The 21,426-nt window shown below is 48.2% G+C and overlaps 1 protein-coding gene across 2 annotated transcripts; it reads right to left on the bottom strand.

The window, feature by feature from the left end:
- Positions 1–203: 203 nt before the first annotated feature.
- On the bottom strand, positions 204–18,485 carry DAPK3 (death associated protein kinase 3). Of its 2 annotated transcripts, none has more exons than XM_060232623.1 (9): positions 18,373–18,485; positions 16,458–16,588; positions 10,660–11,020; positions 8,418–8,547; positions 7,845–7,893; positions 6,326–6,352; positions 4,101–4,253; positions 2,759–2,804; positions 204–1,238 (listed from the first exon to the last, which is right to left on the bottom strand). In XM_060232623.1, the coding sequence occupies exons 2-9, from the start codon at positions 16,517–16,519 to the stop codon at positions 696–698; spliced, it is 1,371 nt and encodes a 456-aa protein (XP_060088606.1). In that variant the 5' UTR covers positions 16,520–16,588; positions 18,373–18,485; the 3' UTR covers positions 204–695. The 2 variants fall into 2 exon arrangements, with proteins under 2 accessions (XP_060088606.1, XP_060088605.1); XM_060232622.1 differs by having other exon boundaries at positions 18,392–18,485.
- Between the last annotated feature and the right edge of the window lie 2,941 nt (positions 18,486–21,426).

The following is a 21,426-nucleotide window of genomic DNA, read 5'->3' as shown; positions in this document are numbered from 1 at the left end:
GACAGACCCTGAGGAATGTGAAATGAACCTCTGGAACCCAGACAACAGCACACGGCAGACTGTCCCAACTGTCTTGTGGTCTCCTGATAAGTGGGGTCAGCCTTCCGTGGCACATTCTCTGCATGAGGACATTGGTAGGCCAAATTTTGCAGCAGTTCAAAGGTGAGGAGAAAGGCAACACCAGGAAGAGGCACACACCTGGGTTTCTCAGCTGCCAAACAAGTCTCATGTTTTCAGTTATCTCTGACATGGCAGGTTCTTTGAAGACCCAGCAACCAAACCACAAGCAGAGCTGGCAAAAGAAAGTCAGAGTTGTGAAGGCTTTGGCAAGAAAGGACACAGAAAAGGGGCTGCATCAGCCAGCAAAATAAAAAGGTGCCCTTTCCAAGCAAAGGCCTCAGTCAAACCAGGCAGAAACTGGTAGGAGATCCTTTTTTAAAAAAAATATAAGCACACAGTTTGTCAAAGACTACAAGTCCCAAGCTGCATTGTATCCTGACGGCAGCACTGCATGATGGGTTGTGTAGTCTCAGAAGCAGCCATACTGGTGATTAAATAAGGAGGATTGGGTCAGCTGCCCCTCACAGCCCTGGGGTCGGTAAACTCTGTTGGGGAAGGGGATGCACAACCCCAAAGAACAAAGCTGAGCAAGATCCACATATCTGCACACAGCCAACCCTGCACCAGGAACTGCATTAACGGATCCCACAGTCGTCTTCTCCGCCCTGCAGCTTCTCCAGCTCGACGGCGTGCACCAGATCTTGCACAAACTTCATCTCCGAAGCCACCTGCTTGGCCAAGGCCTCGTAGCGATTCTCGAGCTTCCGGTAACGCCTCTTCAGGCCGTTGGCTGCCAAGGAGGCACTCTTGGCCTCTTCCTGGGCCTGCCGCTTGAGGGCCTCCGTCTTCTGCATGTCCTGCCGGATTTGCCGGAGGTCCTGCCCGATGGCTTCATTCTCCTCTTTGTACCACAACTCCTTCTCCTCGTAGATGGAGCGCAGGGCCTCTATGTCCTCCCGGAAGGACTTCTTGCTCCGCTGCAGCTCACGCAGGCTCTCCTCAGCTGCCGCCACCTCCTCCATGACCTTGGAGAAGCGCTCAAAGTTGACGTAGGTGTTGTTGGGCGGCATGCTCGAGTGGGACTTGATGGTGTACTCTTTGAGCCGTGTCGTCTTGAGGCGCCGCCGTTCCGGCTTCTTGCTGTTTTCTTCGTTGCGGACGTTTCGTCTCTTTATGACCTGCAAGGAAGTTGAAGGCAAGGAGGGAGAAGAACCTTAGAAAGCAAACCTTAGAGGGGAAAACAACAATTGGCAGTGTTCTTGCCAGCCCCTGCCCCATTTCTTCATCTCAATGGATTTCAAACCATGCCCTAGACAACCAGGGGCTTTTGCTTGGGAAGATGTCAAGGTCCTTCAACAAGAAAGCCAGAGAGTATGGAGACACTCCCCTCAAAGGAGGCTGGCTCTTCAGTTCCTGATCTTCTACTGCAGGGGTGGGCAAACTTGCTTAATGTAAGAACCACATGCAATAAACTGCAGATGTTCGAGAGCCACAAGACATGAACTTTGCATGTCTGAGAGCCAGAAGGAAGGCAAATAGATGAGAGAGGGTGGAGGGAGAGGTGAAAAGAAAGCAACTTTAAATGCATTCTCCAAGCCACCAGTTGGCTTGGCTTGAAGAAGTGATTTAAAGAGACAAGTGCCTTCTCCAAACCAGCCAACGGGGTCATGGGGGCTTTTGAGAGCCACACAATATGTGTGAAAGAGCCACATGTGGCTCCCAAGCCGCAGTTTGCCACCCCTGTTCTATTGCCCTAGGAGGACACTGGGCAAACCCTCAGGTCACATTGGGGGCAGCTGTGACCTGCATAAACTGAAGGTGTGCCCCAGAACTTTCTTCCAGAATGCACTTGGGTCCTTTGGCCAATGGGCAGAATTTCCTTTGAGGTCTGAAAAACACTCCTGCAGAACCAGAGGGATCATTTACAGATGACTCATACCTTACCGCTCCCCCCCGAAGATCAGCTACCCCGGAGGACACGAGGGGAATGGCTACAGAACCAGAAGAAAGAGTACATAACAGAGTCATGCAGCCCTCTCCAAACACCCCCAATTTACAATAAACGGAAGACGTAACATGAGAAGAGCCTGTTGGATCATGCTAGGGGTCCATCTAGTCCAGCATACTGTTTCACAAAGTAGACTACCCACTTGCTAGAGAGGGCCAAGAAACCCTGATGCTGGTCTCCTAGAACTGGTATTAAGAGGTTTTTCCACCTCTTTTACTGAAGCTCCCTTTAGCTAATATGGCTAGTGTCCATCGATGGACCTCTTCTCCTCGGTGGATCAGATTAACCCCCTTTTAAAGCCATCTACCTTCATGGCCATCGCTATGTCCACAAGCAGTGAATTTCACAATTTAATTACTCACTGAGTCAAAGTACTGCCTTTCGTTTGTCCCTTGAAGACTGCCCATCAGCTTTGCTGGGTGTAACCGAGTTCCAGTATTACAGGGGAGGGAAATGCTCTCGTTCCCCTTTGTCCACCTTGTGCATAATTTTAAACCTCTACCACGTACCCCACCTCCAACAAAGGAGGCTGATGGGTTTATATCCTGACTCTTTCAAGGCAGACCCAGGCCAAAGCTCCACGAATATGCCCCATCCCACCCAGGCGGCAACACTGTCTAGCCCCGGAAACCATGCAAAGGGCAGGAAGTCAAGCAATCCACACCAACATTCCAAGCAGTTCTTTTGTACCTTAATCCACGGGTGCTCCAGACTTTGCTCAATCGTCATGCGTTTCCTGCAACAACACAAGCAGCATCTGTCAGACCTGGGTATTTCAAACCCTTCCTGGGAAGAGCAAGGGCGCACCGGGAAAAGGGCACAGTGCCTGAGCATGTAACCTGTGCAAACCCCACTGAAAATAAACATAGTCCTTGAATGGGAGACCTCCTTGAAATACTGAACATCCCTTGTGCCCCAATAGGAGTCGCCATGATTTCTAGGCATGCATGCACACCCACATACACCTACACAAATACAAATACAAAAATAAACATGAGCTACATGAGACCAGGACAGCACTGGTGTTTTGATGATTGATGATGATGATATTGGATTTCTATTCCGCTAAATCTCAGAGTAGCTCACAATCTCCTTTACCTTCCTCCCCAGACATCCTCTTTTATCTTCCTTCCCCACAACAGACACCCTGTGAGGTAGGTGGGGCTGAGAGAGCTCTCCCAGAAGCTGCCCTCTCAAGGACAACCTCTGCCAGAGCTATGGCTAACCAAAGGCCATTCCAGCAACTGCAAGTGGAGGAGTGGGGAATCAAACCTGGTTCTCCCAGATAACAGTCCACACACTTAACCACAACAATGACCCAAGGCCATTCCAGCAGCTGCAAGTGGAGGAGTGGGGAATCAAACCCGGTTCTCCCAGATAAGAGTCCGCACACTTAACCAGGACACCAAACTGGTTCTCTTTTGCTAAAAGGCTGGCACAGGTTAAGTTCCCTCTGGACTGAATCCCATGGGTTCCACTCTAGGATGAACCGGCTTCCGGTGATCTGGAGAGGCAGAAACTGCCATACTGAACCTTCTATCAGACTTCACTTCGCCCCAGCGCGCTACATGTCCCAGAAGGCATCTGTGTTGGTCGGCAGTAGAACAGCAAGATTTGAGTCCAGTGGCATCTTAGAATCCAATAAGAGTTTCAGGGTATGAGCTTTCAAGAGCCAAAGTTGTTATATCTGACGAAGGGAGTTTTGAATCACAAAGGCTTCTATCACGAAAACCTTGTCAGCCTCTAAAGATCTGTGTGACCAATGCAGAGATCATGATCTACATCAAACCTCAACTGTGTTTTACATCTTCTCTTCAATCCTGGAAATAAGTTTTTTTCAAAAATCCCAGAGCAGAACAGAACCGGAGAAAGACTCAGCTCCACAGCTTTGACCTGAAAGCTCGCCTGTGCAAGAATTCAGCTGACGGCTGTGCCAGAACTCAACTGCCTAGTTCGACCCTGGCAGCTCAAAATCTGTTAACATTTCATATTGCCTGTTCCTCCCCATCCCTGACCCGCATGAGTCTCCTACTTGGGGTCTTTGACCAGCAGGCGCCGAATGAAGTCCTTGGCCAGTTCACTGGTGTTGCTGAAGTACTCTTCGTCGAAGTCGTAGTTGACTGCAGAGATGTTGGTCAAAGTCTCCTGCTTCGTTTCGCCCAGAAAGGGGGAGGCCCCACTCAAACTGCGGGTAGAATGAAAGAAGATGATGATGATATTGGATTTATATCCTGCCCTCCACTTCAAATCTCAGAGTCTCAGAGCGGCTTACAATCTCCTTTATCTTCCTCCCCCCATAACAGACACCCTGTGAGGTGGGTGGGGCTGCCCTTTCAAAGACAACCTCTGCCAGAGCTATGGCTGACCCAAGGCCATCCCAGCAGCTGCAAGTGGAGGAGTGGGGAATCAAACCCGGTTCTCCCAGATAAGAGTCCGCACACTTAACCACTACACCAAACAGCCTCCCTTGGCAGGGTCATGGCCAACACCCTATTGCTGCCATGCCCACACTGGCAAGGCCACCATCTAGTTAAGACTAGCAAGAAACTCTTCAAAAGCTTTGCAGTCCAATGTTTGTGGTAAAATTTCAGTCCTAGGCAGGCAGTATTTTAGCATTTTATACCCTCCTCTTTCCCTCTATCTATGGGCAAAGGCTATGTGGAAAGAGAAGGCCAGAGCATTTTTCTAGAAAATCCTAATGGCACAATACCCCACTGGAACAACAGTCAGTGACTACCTAGCTGCCACAGAATGCTGTCTTTTTGGGGAGCACTGAGCATGTAAGGAGAAGGGGGACAGACATATAAGGGCTGTATCCTACCCAGGGGTCATTCTGTAGAAAAAGAGGTGCCGGAGCTCATGAGCACAATTCATTTGCCTATGCCGCACACCCCTGACATCACTGGAAGGTACATCAGCTCAGCATCTACCTTAAAATGCCTCTTGAATTATAATTGTCATAATAAAACCTTACTCCCACCATACTTTTTAAATTACTTTCTCCTAGGTGACCACAGTGGCATGATGAAGATTTCCATCTGTCTGCTTTATATGGTTTAGTTATTTTCCCATTTTTTTGTGGGGGGAAATACTAGAGTTTGTCAAATTTTAGAGTTCATCAAAATTCTTACAGGGAGGTTGAACAATGGAGCCCAGAAGCAAGTATTCAGGGGGGGGGGGGGAGAGAAAGAACGAGCACAATAAAATTTAGAGGTTCCAGAGCTCCACTCCTATGAGCTCCTGCCCAAAATGAGGCCTGATCCTACCACTACAGTCAGTAACTGCAACACCTGTGCAGGAAGACAGGATACAGCCCTTGCTCTTGGTCAGTGTTCCCTCTAAGCTGCAGGGTCTTGTGAGCAAAAATTCTACTTTGTGAGCTACTGGCATTAAAGTTGTGAGCTGCTGCATAGATTAGTGTGCTCTGGGGTCATCCTTCCTGAGCTAAAACAAAAATGTGTGAGTTGGAGGCTAAAAATGTGTGAGAAAGCTCACATTAACTCAGCTTAGAGGGAACACTGCTCTTGACCAATTCTCTCCTCCACCCATCTTGCCACCACTTGCTTTTTAGAGAGTAAAAAAATCACTAGATATCTGCCCCAAGTCTTGAAGGGCAGGGCATCGGGCACTGTGAGATTTGAACTGAGAGCCCCATGGGTGAAACATCAGTTCTTGACTGCCACTGGCCAGAGGAGGATACTGAGGGTGTCCCATCCAGCAGACAAGAAGTATAATCCCTGATACTGGGAATCAAGAAATTTCAGCCACTAGAAAAGATAGCACGATACAGGCACATCCAGGCCATACCAGTACGATAAGGGGGTGTTTCAGTCAGCTGCCATTTAAGTGGTTGTTCTGCTCATGAATGGAATGTCCTTCAGTCGGCAAGTGATCTTGGAAGACTGGTCCTGTGCCTCCACTTGCTACATCGCTCCAAGATCAGAAGTCCACCCTCCAGATGGCTTCTTGCTGCCTTCAGACCACACCCAGATTCACCAGTCTGACAGCAGAGAATCCTGCCACATCCTTTAGCTGCAGGATCAGCAGCAACAGCCCTTTGCCCAGGTGAGGAGCTCCATCTTTTTGAGGTCCCTGCAACCTGGCCACTCACTGGTACCTGACCTCACCCATACGAAGGTACTGGTGGGGGGGGGGTGAGAGCTCAAAAGGAACCCTTCTTTCCTAGCTCCCTGGCACAGCTGTGCTGTATGCAAACATCACTTTATGCAATTGGATTTCTTTATAAAGCAGACTCACAGGATGTATGTGATGACTCCAATGCTCCTACAAAGAAAAAAAACACACACAAAAATTAGGAAGTCCTGGGAATGCATAAGTTGAAAGCAGCCACCTTGCACAGACCAAGAAAATAGTTTAACACATTGCGGTGTACATTAAATTGTGACAGCTTGCATCTGGGACAGCCTCAGTGGCAGAGTGCCTACACTGCACACAGAAGGCCCCTGGCTCAATCCCAGCATCTCCAGTTACAGGATCTCAATTGGTGAAAGAGTCAGCTCTGCCTGAGGATTTGGAGAGCCCCCATTGTTGGGAGCAGTCAGATGCTGGGCTGATGGACCCACAATGGCCTGGCGCAACGGAAGGAAGATTCATGCATTCATGGAATCATAGAAATATCTAGTTCAGCCCCCTGGCTCAACGCAGAATCAGCCTACAGCATCCCTGACAAGTGTCTGCCCAGCTGCTGCTTAAAGACCACCAGGGAGGGGGAGCTCCCCACCTCCCCAGGCAGCTGATTCCACTGCTGAACAACTCTTACCGTAAAGACGTTTTTCCTAGTATCCAGCCGGTACCTTCCTGCCCTTAATTCAGACTCATGATTGTGAGTCCTCTCCTCTGCCGCCAACAGGAACAGCCCCCTACCCTCCTCTAAGTGACAACCCTTCCAATACTTCAAGAGAGTGACAGACATAACCTTTATTGGCATAACAGAAAAGAAATACAAGATCCAAAGGAACTTCAAAATGGGACATGCAAAACACAGTTATTTGCAAGCCCAACCAGCACAGGAATACAAGGTTACAAGCAAAACTTGGCTAAGAAAAGTGGAATGAGGCATTTCCCTACCCAACTCCATTTTTAATTTCTTTCTCATTCACTGCTAGGGCCAGAAATTCTGCAACCTGCTCAGAATTGCGGGACGTTTGTCAGCCAACGAAAACTCTATCCTTCTGCTTGTCACCAAGTTGGGGGTTAAGAGGAGAGGTTTGATCAGGTGGTGATGGGTAAGTAACGGGCAGTCTAACAGAATGCGCCTTATAGAGTCAGGTTCTCTACCACATCTGCACTGTCTCTGTTCGTAAGAGATACCCTTATATCTACCAGAGGCCACAGACAATGGAAATACGTTGAGTCTGGCCAACATAAAAGCTTCCTGCCCTTAATTTAGACTCATGATTGTGAGTCATCTCGTCTACTGCCAACAGGAACAGAACCCTGCCCTCCTCTAAGCGACAGCCCTTCCAATACTTCAAGAGAGTGACCATGTCCCCCCTCAACCTCTTCTTCTCCAGGCTGAACATTCCCAAGTCCATCAGCCTTTCCTCCTAGGGCTTGGTCTCCAGGCTTCTGATCATTCTTGTCACTCTCCTCTGTACCCGCTCCATTCTGCCCATATCCTTTTTTAATTGAAGCCTCCTCGCTCACTTATAACTTAACAATTAAAAAAAGGTAAAGGCAGTCCCCTGTGCAAGCACCAGTTGTTTCTGACTCCGGGGTGACACTGCAGTTTATACTCAAAACTAGTTTCACTCACCACATGTCAGCCTCCAAACCCAGCGGTTCATAGTTTACTATTTCTGGAGCTTTGGGAAGGAAAAAAAAACTTGCATTAATGAAAGAAGCTCACCCAAAGCAGTTACCTAGACTGCTTGTATTTTAAATGTTGTTTGCTGGTTTGTACCTCCCAAAATGGGGGAGAAAGAGTAGAAGAAATTGGATTTATATTGGAATTTCAGAGTCTGAGTGACTCACAATCTCCTTTATCTTCCTCCTCCACAACAGACACCCTGTGAGGTGGGTGGGGCTGAGATGGCTCTCCCAGAAGCTGCCCTTTCAAGGACAGCTCCTGCGAGAGCTACAGCTGACCCAAGGCCATTTCAGCAGCTGCAAGTGGAGGAGTGAGGAATCAAACCCACTTCTCCCAGATAAGAGTCTGCACACTTAACCACTACACCAAACTGGCTGTTGAGATGATCATGTTGAGATTATCATTTCAGTACTGCAAACTCACTGCAATGCAACAGTACCAGAAAAAAACCACCCTCCCCTCCACATCCCATTAGCTGTTGAGGGCATAATTTCAGAACATCCCTTATTCCACACGTACCCACAAACTCCGGAGTGCCGAAAATGTTTTTGAACTCATTCCCTGCTTCGATCATGTGAGCAATCCCAAAGTCAATCAGTTTGATCCGAGGGCTGGGGACGTTTTTGTCCAGCAGCATGATGTTTTCAGGCTAGCAGGGAAAGTTAAAAATAAAATAAAATAAACAAAGAAATCCAACCTGCTGCCCACAGTTTAGGCTCTGACCCCCTGGATGGAAGATGGGAAGTGTTGTTAAGTTGCAGCTGATTTATGATGACCATTGGTGGGTTTTCCAGGCAAGAAGAAGAAGAAGAAATTGGATTTATATCCCGCCCTCCACTCCGAAGAGTCTCAGAGCGGCTCACAATCTCCTTTACCTTCCTCCCCCACAACAGACACCCTGTGAGGTGGGTGGGGCTGGAGAGGGCTCTCACAGCAGCTGCCCTTTCAAGGACAACCTCTGCCAGAGCTATGGCTGACCCAAGGCCATTCCAGCAGGTGCAAGTGGAGGAGTGGGGAATCAAACCCGGTTCTCCCAGATAAGAGTCCGCACACTTAACCACTACACCAGACTGGCTCTCCAGTCGTTCAGAGACGTTCAGAGGTGGTTTCTATCGCTTGCCTCCACATCATGACACTGGTATTCCTTGGAGATCTCCCATCCAGATTCTAGCCAGGGCTGACCCTACTTAGCTTCTGTGATCTGACAAGAATGGGCTAGCCTGAGCTACTCCCTTATGGGAGGACAACGAAAGGGGAGGCAGCTTGATAAGAAATTGGTACAATTATGCTTAAAGTGAAGTGCCTCCTCCTAGTGGGAGAACAGTCTTATCCAAATGAAGGTTCTTCCAAGTTTTCCTGCAAACTTGGGAGGAGCCAAACACACAAAGCAACTGGTTAAGATGCATGATTTGCATCACCTGGAAACAATCAGCATAATATACCGGCAGCACGGATCAACGCATTTAGAGCATGGGTTGATCCGTGTCTGTAACATAATTACTGTGGCTCCGAAAAACACTGAGAAAAGAGGCTGATGAAGTGTGAGACGGGCGAAACCATGAGAACTCCTTCCTATATGGTCCCTCCTTTTTCTCTCTACTGCAACATCACAGTGGAACGTTTAAGGACTCCACCCTAAAACACTTGCTTATGGATTTGGTTAAGGGTGGTTCCTATGTAGAAACGTTTAAGTGTATAATTTGGGGGAGTACAAATACCTTATTGTTCCTTTGTTCTTCATTTTGTCTTATATTTGCACTAAATCAATAGCATGTACACACAATGAGAGTGGCTATTAGCCACAGTGTGTGTGTGTATATATAACATGCATATTAGGCTGCCCAGATCTGGGGGCTGGGCAACACACACACAACCACCCATTCCACAGTTGCACCAGTAAATGAACATTGCGAACTGGCTTTCTGTTTTTAAAAACATGCAAATTATTCCGATAGAAACGTTTGGCTTTGGTCACCAAGACAGTTAAATTTGAGGAAGCCTTTATTTAACCACATTGAGCGAGGGGGAGGATGTATGCCCTGCTCTCGAATCCTACACAAACATAGCAGAACAGGCCAGCTCAACTTTTTCTTAGGGTATTTGCTGCCCATCCCAAAGTAGACTCCAACATGCAATATCAATACATGGGCAGTCAGGCTTGATTCCCTTGCTGTAATCAAATAAGATGGGAAGAGTGAGGGAACACATTTAGTTCACTAGATTTAATATTCGGTATATAAAAGCATGCTAACGTATTACTACCGTCTGTATCAGGGGTGGCCAAACTTGCTTATCATAAGAGTCACATAGAATAAACGTCAGATGTTTGAGAGCCGCAAAACATGAACATCAGATGTAGGTACTTTAAGTGCATTCTCAAAGTCACTGGCTGGCTTGGAGAAGTGATTTAAAGACACAAATGCCTTCTCCAAGTTGGCCAATGGGGTGGTGTGGGGCTCCGAGAGCCACACAGTATGTGTGAAAGAGCCACATGTGGCTCCCAAGACACAGTTTGGCCACTCTTGTTCTAAACAAAGCTGTGATAGAAGATGATATTGGATTTATATCCCGCCCTCCGCTCTGAAGAGTCTCAGAGCGGCTGACAATCTCCTTTACCTTCCTCTCCCACAGCATACACCCTGTGAGGTGGGTGGGCTGAGAGGGCTCTCCCAGCAGCTGCCCTTTCAAGGACAACCTCTGCCAGAGCTATGGCTGCCCCAAGCCCAGATAAAACATCTCCAGGGTGCCTTCGGGATCTCACCTTGAGGTCAAAGTGGGCAATGCGTTTGGAATGCAGGTAATGAACCCCGTCCAAGATCTGCTTGAGGAACTGCGTGGCCTCTTCCTCCGTCAGTGATTCCTTTTCAGCCAGGAAGTCGAAGAGTTCCCCGCCCGAGACCAGCTCCAGGATCAGCACCACGTCTGTCTTGTTCTCAAAGATGTCGTGGAGGGTGATGATATTGGTGTGCTGGATCTCCCGCAGGATGTTCACCTCCCGCTCGATCTCTTCACGGCTCACCCCGCGGCGGCTGGAGGACAGGCGGCGCTTTTTGATGAACTTGGCAGCGTATTCCAGCCCAGTCTTCTTCTCCCGGCACTTCCGCACAATCGCAAACTGGCCGCTGGGGAGAAGGAAGAGAGACAGAGTGTGAGGAAAGCAGCATCTCGTTCTGTTTCACTTTGCTTCTCACTGTGTACCTCCAAGTATAGGTTCACAATCAGATGGCCTACTGACTTCAGAACCATAGAGTTGGAAGGGACCTCCAGGGTCATAGTCCAGCCCCCTGAACAATGCAGGAAATTCACAAATATCTCCCCCTACGATACCTCCTATGACCGCTGCTCCACACCCAGAAGATTGCAAAAACAAAAACCACCAGGATCCCTGGCCAAACAGGCCTGGAGAAAATTGCTTCCTGACCCAAAAGGGATGATCAGCATTTTCCTGGGCATGTAAGAAAAGGCCACAAGAATGTAATTTGTGAGTTTATTATTTTTTTTTAAAGAGGAGACAGATTCTCAAGAAAGCTAAATGTCACATTTTGTGCTTGTACACATGCACGCACACACACACTGAGGACAGGGAACTACAGAATATTCAAGTATGCCCTCAAGAGTTGCAAACATATCACTGCAGGTGTGAGTCCAGGCTGCTACTTGACTATAACTATAAGGGCACAGATGTTTACAGCAGTGGTTACTATCCACAGCGGTTAGAAAACACAAGGGTCCATCCTAGCTTTGCTACAGACCTGCTAAAGAGGCCTTGGTCAACTCACTTTTAGTCCCCTGTTATGCAGAATGGTGATGCTGTGAGAAAGTATATAATGTACATGGTGCCTGCATATTGAGGAAGGCTTCATCTCTTGCTGAAATCGTTACAATGGTTTTGCAGGATAGGCCAGCACTATTTCCATGCAGCAATTGCAAACACAGAAAGATAGACTGCTCTGAATCTTCAAGCCTCTACATTTGAGCATAAATGGGTGCTCCCATACAAATCATATGGCATCTTGTACTGTAACATGCAATTCTCCATCTGTGATATTCGAGAGGCCTTATCTCCTAGTCTGCTCTTGAATACCAGTTTTTTTTTTGGGGGGGGGGGGAATACACAACAATGAGGATGAAATTAATCCAGTATCCAATTTCACACAATAAAAGAAGAGGCGACTGGATTTATATCCCACCCTTCACTACCTGAAAGAGTCTCAGAACGGCTTCCAATCTTCTTTCCCTTCCCCTCCCCACAACAGACACTCGGTGAGATAGGTGAGGCTGAGAGAGCTGTGACAGAAACTGCTCTTGAGAGGAACAGCTCTGCAAGAACCTGTGACTGACTCAAGGTCACATCAGCAGGTGTCTGTGGAGGAATGGGGAATCAAATCTGGTTCTCTCAGATCAGAGTCTGAGCATATGACCACTACACAAAGCTGGTGCTCCAGCTAGGTGGATGCACAATAGCCTGGAGACCACAGCCTATGCGTTCATAGGGATGCTGCCTCTGGATATGGAGGCTCCATTAAGTCACTACAGCAAACAGCAAAAGACAGAACTCTCCTCCGTGGCCCAGCTAAGAGGAATCAACTTGCCACGGGCTTCTTCCAGCCTGTGGCCTTCCTAATCTGTAGTTCAGCTGCTGAGCAACCAGCTCCTCATGTGCGTAAAAGGAGGGGAACAAAAATATCTCCTGCAGCTGCTTTGAAAACTGGAAGGATTTTTCCTGGTTCGTTATTTACATTTTCCAACAGTGACATCATGCCAGTGAGCCTCCGGCTTCCTATATAAGGCAACCAGGGGCTGATGGGAGACAAGCAAAGGCAGCCGGGCAGGTTTTAGTTCTGTTGCCAGTCAGCAAAACCAGCCGGGGATAATCTCTGAAACCAGCCTGCCTGGTCTGAGTCACAAGTGGGTCTCTTTCCCACGCCGTGGGCACAAAACCTTGTGATTTGCCTCCAAGAGAAGTGGGGGAAGAGACAGACGCAGAGGTTGATTGCTTATATTTTTCCAGCCCCAATGACTTTGTGATTCTCAGCACCCTCCCTCGGAGTCAGTGGGGTCCACTGCAAAGCAAACATGCCTCGCATGCCTCAGACTCCTCTGAGTCACTTATGGAACACTCTGCCTCAAGATGCAGTGAGAGCTGTTGGCTTAAATGGGCATGGAAGGGCACATTCACAGCATTGCCAAGTGATAGCTTAGAGCAGGGGTGTCATTTGCTATGAGGGCTGAATCTTTACCTTGTTGGGCCGGGCCATGGGTGTCATAAAATGTAATGCCATGTCATGGAGATATAAACTTTATAAAGGACACAGACAAACACACACACTCAGTCTATTCCACCTCACTGGCTTGCTGAGCCTCAACTAACAGAAAGAAGAGAGGCTTGGCTCAGTAGCTCTGCTGCGCAATTGAGAGAGCCTGGCAAAGATAGCTCTTCTTCTTCCACTTCCTCCCCAAGGGAGGAGCTTTGCTCTGTAGCTCCTGTGTGATTGAGCAAGCCTGGCAAAGCAAGTTGTGATGCAGAAGGAAGCAAGAGAGGGAGAAGGATGCAGGCAACAGTGAGTTGCTCGTGGGCCTAATAGGAGCCATCTGGAGGCCTGATTTGGCCCCCAGGCTGCATGTTTGACACCCCTGGCTTAGAGTCCAATAGCACCTTGAAGACCAACAAAGTTTTATTCAGGATGTGAGCTTTCGTATGCATGCACACTTTGTCAGGATGGAATCAGAGTATCAGATTTGCTTGTCCATACCATTCAGTATATTGAATGCTGATTTGCTTGTTCAACCTCTGCCTTATACACACATTTTATATATATATAAACAAACAAATGTTAATGGCCTTATGAACTTAGGTTGTTATTTCTGTTTGTTTATTTCTATTAAAACATTTCAGTATACTGTATACTGATTTGCTGTTCGACCTCTGATTGATATATATATATATATGAGGTTGAACAGCAAAATCAATATATAGTATACTGATATATATATATGGACAGGCAAGTCTGATACTCTGATTCCATCCTGTTTGACAAAGTGTGCATACACACAAAAGCTCACATCCTGATTAAAACTCCGTTGGTCTTAAAGGTGCTATTAAACTCTGTCAGCTCTGGGACTATCCTCAATTAAAGAAGGCTTCTGGTGTGGTCGGAAAGCTGGCTTTATTGATAGACAGAAACAGTGGTGATACATGTCTGTGTCAGAACTGGCTCACCTTTGGGGTGGCCAGTCCTTTACACCTTATCTAGGGTCATTATGCACCCCACCAAAACTACAGTGCAAAAAGCCTGCGTAAAACAGTCCAACCTGGTTCCCACCAACACCTTTCGTTCATTAAACATTTAGCAGTTTGAGTTGTCTCTGAGAAGAGATTAAGCGTCCTTGAGACAGAGGCTTCATTCCCTTCTGCAGGGTAGAACTGGATATTTGTGATTGTTACAATGGACAGAGCAAAGCCAAGGCGAAGCAGGCACAGTGGCTGTTTCTAAGACATCCAGCATACAGACACACAAAAATGGCAAGGCCCCTTGACACTCACTTTGTCACGTTGCTTCAGACCAACACAGCTACCCACCTGGAACTATTGACAGCTATTCGCCATAAGAGCTAAAAGGAGACCCCGTGCCCCAAGGCAGTCTACCTCTGAGTACCAATTGCTAGGGGAAAGAAATAAATAAGCCACTGCCTTATTTTACTGATCTACTTCATTTAAACTCAGTCTTTTCCCCCACTGGAGGCTCGAAACAGTTTACTATCATTTCCTGTGGAGGCTGGAGGATTATTTGTCAGGGATGCTTTAGCACAGGGGTGTCAAACAGATCAGGCCCCTGAGCAACTTCTGGCTGTCATCTGCTTCCTTTTCTCTCTCTCTTGCTTCCTTCTGTGTCACAGATTGCGTTCGTTTGAAGTTTTAAAGAAATTTTTAATTGCGTTTGTCTGTGTCCTTTAAAAAGTTTATATCTCCAATACCTGTCATTAGATTTTATGATACACATGGCCCAGCCTGACAAGGTCTCATTTATGTCAGATCTGGCCCTCATACCAAATGAGTTTGACACCCCTCTTTAGGTCATCAGGTACAGTGCAGAACGTTGGACTGGTCTTCACGCCCCTTCCAACATTTTAATGCTATGATCCCTCTCCTTCCTTTCATCCTCATAACAACCCTGTGAAGTAGGTTAAGATATTTATGTGACTAGCCTAAGGTCACCAAACAAGCTACCATGGCAGAGGGGAATTTGAACTGAGAACCCCCCAGATCCTAGCCTCCCACACTGACCATTGTACCACACTGGCTCCATCCTTCTTACAGGCTTCTGATTGGCCACTGAGGGAAACAGGATACCAGATTTTGATGGCCTTTGACCTCAATGCAGCAGGATTTCTCTGAGGAAGAAGGAATCTACCCAAAGATATTAGACACGATTGCTCAACAGAACCATACTATCGAGAGGGAGTTTCTGTCTAAAAACTCGATGCCCTGTTTATAAGGAACTGCCAGAAGCTGGATTCAGGGCTAGATGGACCTTCAGATATGAGGAAGCAGTTCCTTGGAGTAAGGCAGAGTAACCAGCAGTGCATTAATCACAAGGGTTTAACATCCCCAGAATACAGCATTCAGTAATGTGGAGTTATTGGAATACAACCTAGGACTCTGACAACTTTCCCCCCCAAACACCCCTGGATTTTATTTAAGTAATTTCTTAGTCGCCATTCTTCCTCACAGAGCTTAAGGTGGCTTACAACATGGATAACACTCATAAAATACATTAAAAATCTAAATTTACCATTACAACTCGGGATTGCAACACACACATATTTCCGAACAACAGAAAAAAACAACTTCTTTTAGCATGCTCTAGGGAACAGTCACTGCCAGAACAGAATTTCTCAGACAGGAAATATGCCTCAACTCCTAGCAATCAAGCTTGCACCATGAATGCCACAACGGTGTTTTTGTAGAAACACAAGTATGAAACCAGAGCAATTTTGCTTCATTTGCCCCCCCCATCCCAAATTCACAGGGATTTCATTTGCCAATAAACAATGCAAACTGGGATAATGTGTTCAAATTGGTGAGCTTCACTCCTCCAACCACCTTGCTGTCTTCAGTCTCTGATTGGTTCCTGCAGCACAGCATTCCTGTCCACATAGCTTGCTCTGTGCCCTTACTTGCCTGTGAAGGATGCTTCTAAGCTTAAGCTGCCCTTTCACTCCCCCTGCAGAAGCTACATGCAGTTGGTGAACATTCTGTTGCTAGCAGCTTCTCCCAAGCCCTTTCACAAGTCCTCACAGGAAACACTTTCTACAGGCTTGCCAGCATGAATAGTAAAAGGGCCCAGAATAATCTGGAGTTTGGGGCCAGGCTTTTACTCCATGACCCCTCGCCTCCAAAGATAGCCAAGGCATCAGCAAGACTTAGGTTCACTCAGCTATTAACCTTGGGCCAGGTGGTCTTTCTCAGTCTAAACTACCTAACAAGGTTGTTGAAGGAAAACAAGAGGAGCCTGGGGCTTTCTCTTCCTGAGATAAAAGGCAAATAAGGAGGCTCACCTTCCCAGCTCTTCCTCCATCTCATAATGATCTTCAACATTTTCCTGGCGGAAGGTGGACATGGTGCCTAGCAGGACAGGGCTTGATTTGCCCCTCAGGCCCTTGAGCTGGATCGATGACAGAAACTAGTGCTAGAAAACAGATATGGAACAGTTCAGAAATCTATCAAGGGGCAGCCACTGCATATTTCCCACCACTGCAAGTTTTAAAATTCTTTTGGAAATCTTCATATTCCTTCCCCTGACCTTGAATCCTCCCTGGCTTTCCCAGCTTCCAGAGATCCATAGTTACATACCTTCAAAAACTAGGAAGCCCCAGTCCTTCTCCCCTTTTGCAGCCACTCACATTTACATTCCATCACCCCCAAAGCCTTCCCATCTCATTACCAAATCTCTCCTTGCTCTCTCCTTACGCAGACTTCCCAAATTCCCTTCCATAACCCCGCACGACTCCTTGTGCTGGGCACCTCCACCATCCCTGCCAAACAAAACCCCATCTTCCTTGCTTTCCGCCCCACTACCCACAGCCTTGGAACCAACCTCTAGTTTCACCCCAGGGACCTTTACCCTCTGTGCCCCCTAAGCAGGGCCAACCTTGCCACTAGGCAAACTAGATGACTGCCTAGAGTGCCAGTCTTCTTAAAAAAAATTTTTTCAAGGTGCCAGCCTTCTGGGGAGTCACTGAATTGGGTGTCCCCATGTGACTTGGTGATATTACCAGTGCGGGGGGGGGGGGACCAGAAGTTAGTCTTGCCAAGGGTGCCAGACAGTCTAGGGCCGGCCCCGCCCCATCCTCAAGTTTCATCCTACACAAAACCTCTACTTAACTTTGTACGCCAAGGATTCAGGTGCCAAAAGACACAGAACTGATCCCCAAACCCCAGCTGCTTCACAAGTAATTCAACAACCCCCTTTCAGCCCCCTAAGCCTTCACAGCCCCAGTTTCCTCTCCCACCTCTAGCCTCCTACAGATCTTTTCTCCCTTTCTCACAATACGAGAACTCGTGGGCATTCGATGAAATTGCTGAGCAGACAGGTTAAAACGGATAAAAGGAAGTACTTCTTCACCCAAAGGGTGATTAACATGTGGAATTCACTGCCACAGGAGGTGGTGGCGGCCACAAGCATGGCCACCTTCAAGAGGGGGTTAGATAAAAATATGGAGCAGAGGTCCATCAGTGGCTATTAGCCACAGTGTGTATGTGTGTGTGTATATATATATATATATATATATATATATATATATATATATATATTGGCCGCTGTGTGACACAGAATGTTGGACTGGATGGGCCATTGGCCTGATCTAACATGGCTTCTCTTATGTTCTTATCTTTTCCCTTCACAGTTGCTTTCTGGCAACCATCCAAACTCCCCCCCTCAGCTCCACTGAACCTACCCCCCCCAGCCCCACTAAACCTTACCATGCTCCCCATTCACCTCAAGGGACAAAACACTGCAGCCAACACCGCCCCCTTCTTCTAGCCCCCTAAGGAGTTTTTACCCACTTCAAGTGACTTCTTAGAGCCCGAGTTGCTACCTTACCTTTCCTAGCCCCCATCTAACCCTCTGGGCCCAGTATCCTTGAAGGCCCCCCATTCTTCCCCCCACCCCTAACCTGGCAGAAGATCCACCCTACACATCCCTAGAGCCCCAGTCCTCACAGGCCCCCAAGCCTTCTTCCCCACTCTTCAACCCCAAACACGAGCAACCTCATACACCCCCCCCCCAAAAAACTTTCCCTTTGAAGGATTCCCACACATTCCCTCCCCAGCCCCACACTTCCTCGGCCCCCTAACCCAACCCCTTCCTCCAAATTCCAGCCACACCCCAGGCTTATGCAGGCTCCCCTCCCCCGAGTCTCCCCACAGCAACCCCTTCAGCCCTCCGCCCCCCAATCGCGTAATCCCCCTTACCCCCGCAGCCCTCGCCCACCTCGGGGATGGGAGAGCGGGGGCGCGCGCCAAGAGTAGGGAGCCGAGCAGGGCGCCGCAGCCGTCCGCCGCATTCCAACACTCGTCTCTCGCTCTCCGCCGGGGGAAGCTCCCCATTGGGCAAAGCGCGGAGGTGACGTCACAAAGCCCCGTCGTCGCCTTCGCCTCCTCCTCCCTGCCTCAACTGTGCATGACGTCACCGCTCGCAGGACGGGGGTTTTTCTATCAATGGGAAAGGAATGTGTGGACGCGGCTCAACCTGCGCCCCGCCTCCGTCTCTTGGGTGCTGCGTCTCTTTCCCACCCCAGGACACCCCCGGAAAGGAAATCTAGACTTCCTAGTGCTCATGCCACAAATACCGGGAAGAACATCCTTAGGCAATAGGACAGATTTTGAGTCCAGTAGTACCTTTAAGATCAACAAAAGTTTATTCTAGATCTGAGCGTTCGCGTGCACGCAATACTTATTCAGATAGACAAGGTAGGGGGGTAGAGACTGCGTACGGCTCAAGAGCTTTGCGGGGAAACAGCGTGAATATTTATTAAATAGCAGGAAATAGCCCATGCTCTCCCTTCCTGGGTTGATTCTGGCCGCTCGCTCTGAAGATCAGCCTCCCGGAACAATTTTCATTGGCCGGCGCCGTGTGCTTTGCTCAGAGGCCCGTGGGGGGCCTTCACCAGTGTTGCCTCTAAGCTGAGTTAGTGTGAGCTAGCTCACAGATTTTTCGCCTCCAGCTCGCACATTTTTATCTTAGCTCAGGAAGGATGACCCCAGAGCACACTGTTGCAGTAGCTCACAAAGCAGAATTTTTGCTCACAAGACTCTGCAACTTAGGGGGAACGCTGGCCTTCACCCTAATGACCCAATCTAGTAATACGGTAAACAGGGACCATCCACAAGAGCATTAATTGGCGGGGGTACGCAATCGCTCCCGTTTTGTTGAACCAGTGTGAACATCCTAAGAAAGTAAACGCAGATTCTCGTTAAGCCCTCGAGAGACGGCCGACACCGCCCCTTCCCTAGCCCTGAGAGAGAAGTATTCTCGTTCACGATGGGTGAATGGACTTCATCTTAGCTAGAAGCTGTAGGGGTGCTTGGTCCACTTCAATAAATATCGAGGCACTTTGGGCATGGAGCCAGGAGACTTTGGGGGTGGAGCCAGGAGCAAGGTTGTGACAAGCATAATTGAACTCCAAAAGGAGTTCTGGCCATCCCATTTAAAGGGACCGCACACCTTTTAAAAGCCTCCATTTGGAAATAATGAAGGATAGGGGCTCCTTTTGGGCTCACAGAAATTGGGCTCCCCTGGTCCATTCTTTTTGAAACTAGGGGGAGGGGGGTGTTGAGAAGAGGCACGGGATGCTATGCTGAAAATTTGGTGCCTCTACCTCAAAAAGCAGCCCCCCCCCCCAAGCACCAGATACCCACGGATCATTTATCCATTATACCCTATGCGGGAATTGGTCTCCATAGAGAATAATGGAGTGCTTAGCAGACATTTCCCGCCCCCGCTTTCTGATGACCCTGAAGGGGGCGGGAGGGCCTCCAAACCGGGGGATCCCCTGCCCCCACCTGGGGATTGACACCTCTAGCTGTTGGCAACCGCTGCTGGCGTCCTGTCTGGGGCTGGTCCTGTAGCCTCTTGTTCCAGCGTCTCTGTCTTCCCTGGGGATTTGCAGTCTAAAAACTGCCTGACCTAAATCCTTGTTCCTGCCCAAGGCCATGAGAACAAACTAGCTTGCAACGCAGAGCTTGGCGGTAAGGAAGGGTGCGTCTCCCCCAGGGTTGCCAACCTCCAGGTAAGGCCTGAAGTTCTCCCGGAATTGCAATTGATCTCCAGGTTACAGAGAAAATGGCAGCTGGGAGGGAGGGCGGGCTCTAGAGCATCACATCCCTGCTGAGCCCCCACCCCATCCTCAGGAATTTCCCCAACCCAGAGGCTGGCTGCTTCCTTCAATTCATGCCCTTTGGGATCTACTGTTTATATCACTTTTCTTTCCTTCATAATTTCGTGCAGTAGCTCATAACTTTTTTTTGCCAGGAGTGGAATTTTTGCTCACAAGACTCCACAGTTTAGAGGGAGTATTGTTTCCCATCCAAATATTAACCAAGGCTGACCCTGCTTAGTTTGAGATCAGGCTAGCCTGGACTCTCCAGGTCAGGATGCACGCTCTTATACAATTTATTTTTTAAAAATGGCTGTGTGGCCTCTGCTTCCAGGCCAAAGGAATACAGCAAGTACAGAAATCCAGACACTACCATTCCACGATGCGGTTCATATGCAGAGATCTTTTTAAAAAATTCTAACTCTTGAGGATTTATAGGACAGCTTGGTGTCAACATTCAAACAGGCTAGATTTGGCAACCGTGCTGTGTCAAGAGTTGCCTCCCTTGTATTCCCAGAGGCTTTCTTGGCGTTTGCACAAGGCTCTGCATTGTAGCTTTAAGACCACAAGAGCATGTCATTTTTAATAAAGACCAGCTAAATACTTCTCCCACACTTACGAGGCAGAGGAGGAAAGAAATAAGCCCCCGTTTTCTCTGCACTGCTCAGGTCCACATGGGTTTGATTTAGTCATCTACCTCAGGGGTGACCAACGGTAGCTCTCCAGATGTTTTTTGTTCACAACTCCCATCAGCCCCAGCCATTGGCCATGCTGGCTGGGGCTGACGGGAGTTGTAGGCAAAAAACATCTGGAGAGCTACTGTTGGTCACCCCTGATCTACATCAATGTGCACACAGCGGGGGAAAGTGCACTAAATCAAGCACACCGCTGCTAGGATACTTTTTATTTACGTATTTCGATTTCTATCCCGCCCTCTCCGCAAGCAGACTCAGGGCAACTAACAGTCAATTCAAACATCTATAATACAATTTAAAACCAATAAAATACAATTTAAAACATTTTGTGGTGCTATACAACTTTGATATAGGCGGGATCTTTCTTTTTCTGTTAGTGATCCTATGAATGAGCGAAGTCTACCGCTCACTCCTTACTCAAAGATGTGAGTTATGTGCCGTCAAGTTGTTTTTGA

The sequence above is a fragment of the Heteronotia binoei genome, chromosome 2 (genome assembly GCF_032191835.1).
Source record: "Heteronotia binoei isolate CCM8104 ecotype False Entrance Well chromosome 2, APGP_CSIRO_Hbin_v1, whole genome shotgun sequence".
NCBI lineage: Eukaryota > Metazoa > Chordata > Lepidosauria > Squamata > Gekkonidae > Heteronotia > Heteronotia binoei.
Note: the sequence above shows the minus strand (reverse complement) of the source record. Positions and strands in the feature narration are given on the sequence as shown.

Excerpts from the sequence above, each read along its gene's own strand:
- DAPK3 (XM_060232623.1), bottom strand. The coding sequence starts at position 16,519 with ATGTCCACCTTCCGCCAGGAAAATGTTGAAGATCATTATGAGATGGAG. Across the intron at positions 8,548-10,659 it reads TTGCCCACTTTGACCTCAAG|CCTGAAAACATCATGCTGCT; the intron begins GTGAGATCCCGA and ends TTTCCCTGCTAG. Across the intron at positions 2,805-4,100 it reads CTGCTGGTCAAAGACCCCAA|GAAACGCATGACGATTGAGC; the intron begins GTAGGAGACTCA and ends GTGTTGTTGCAG.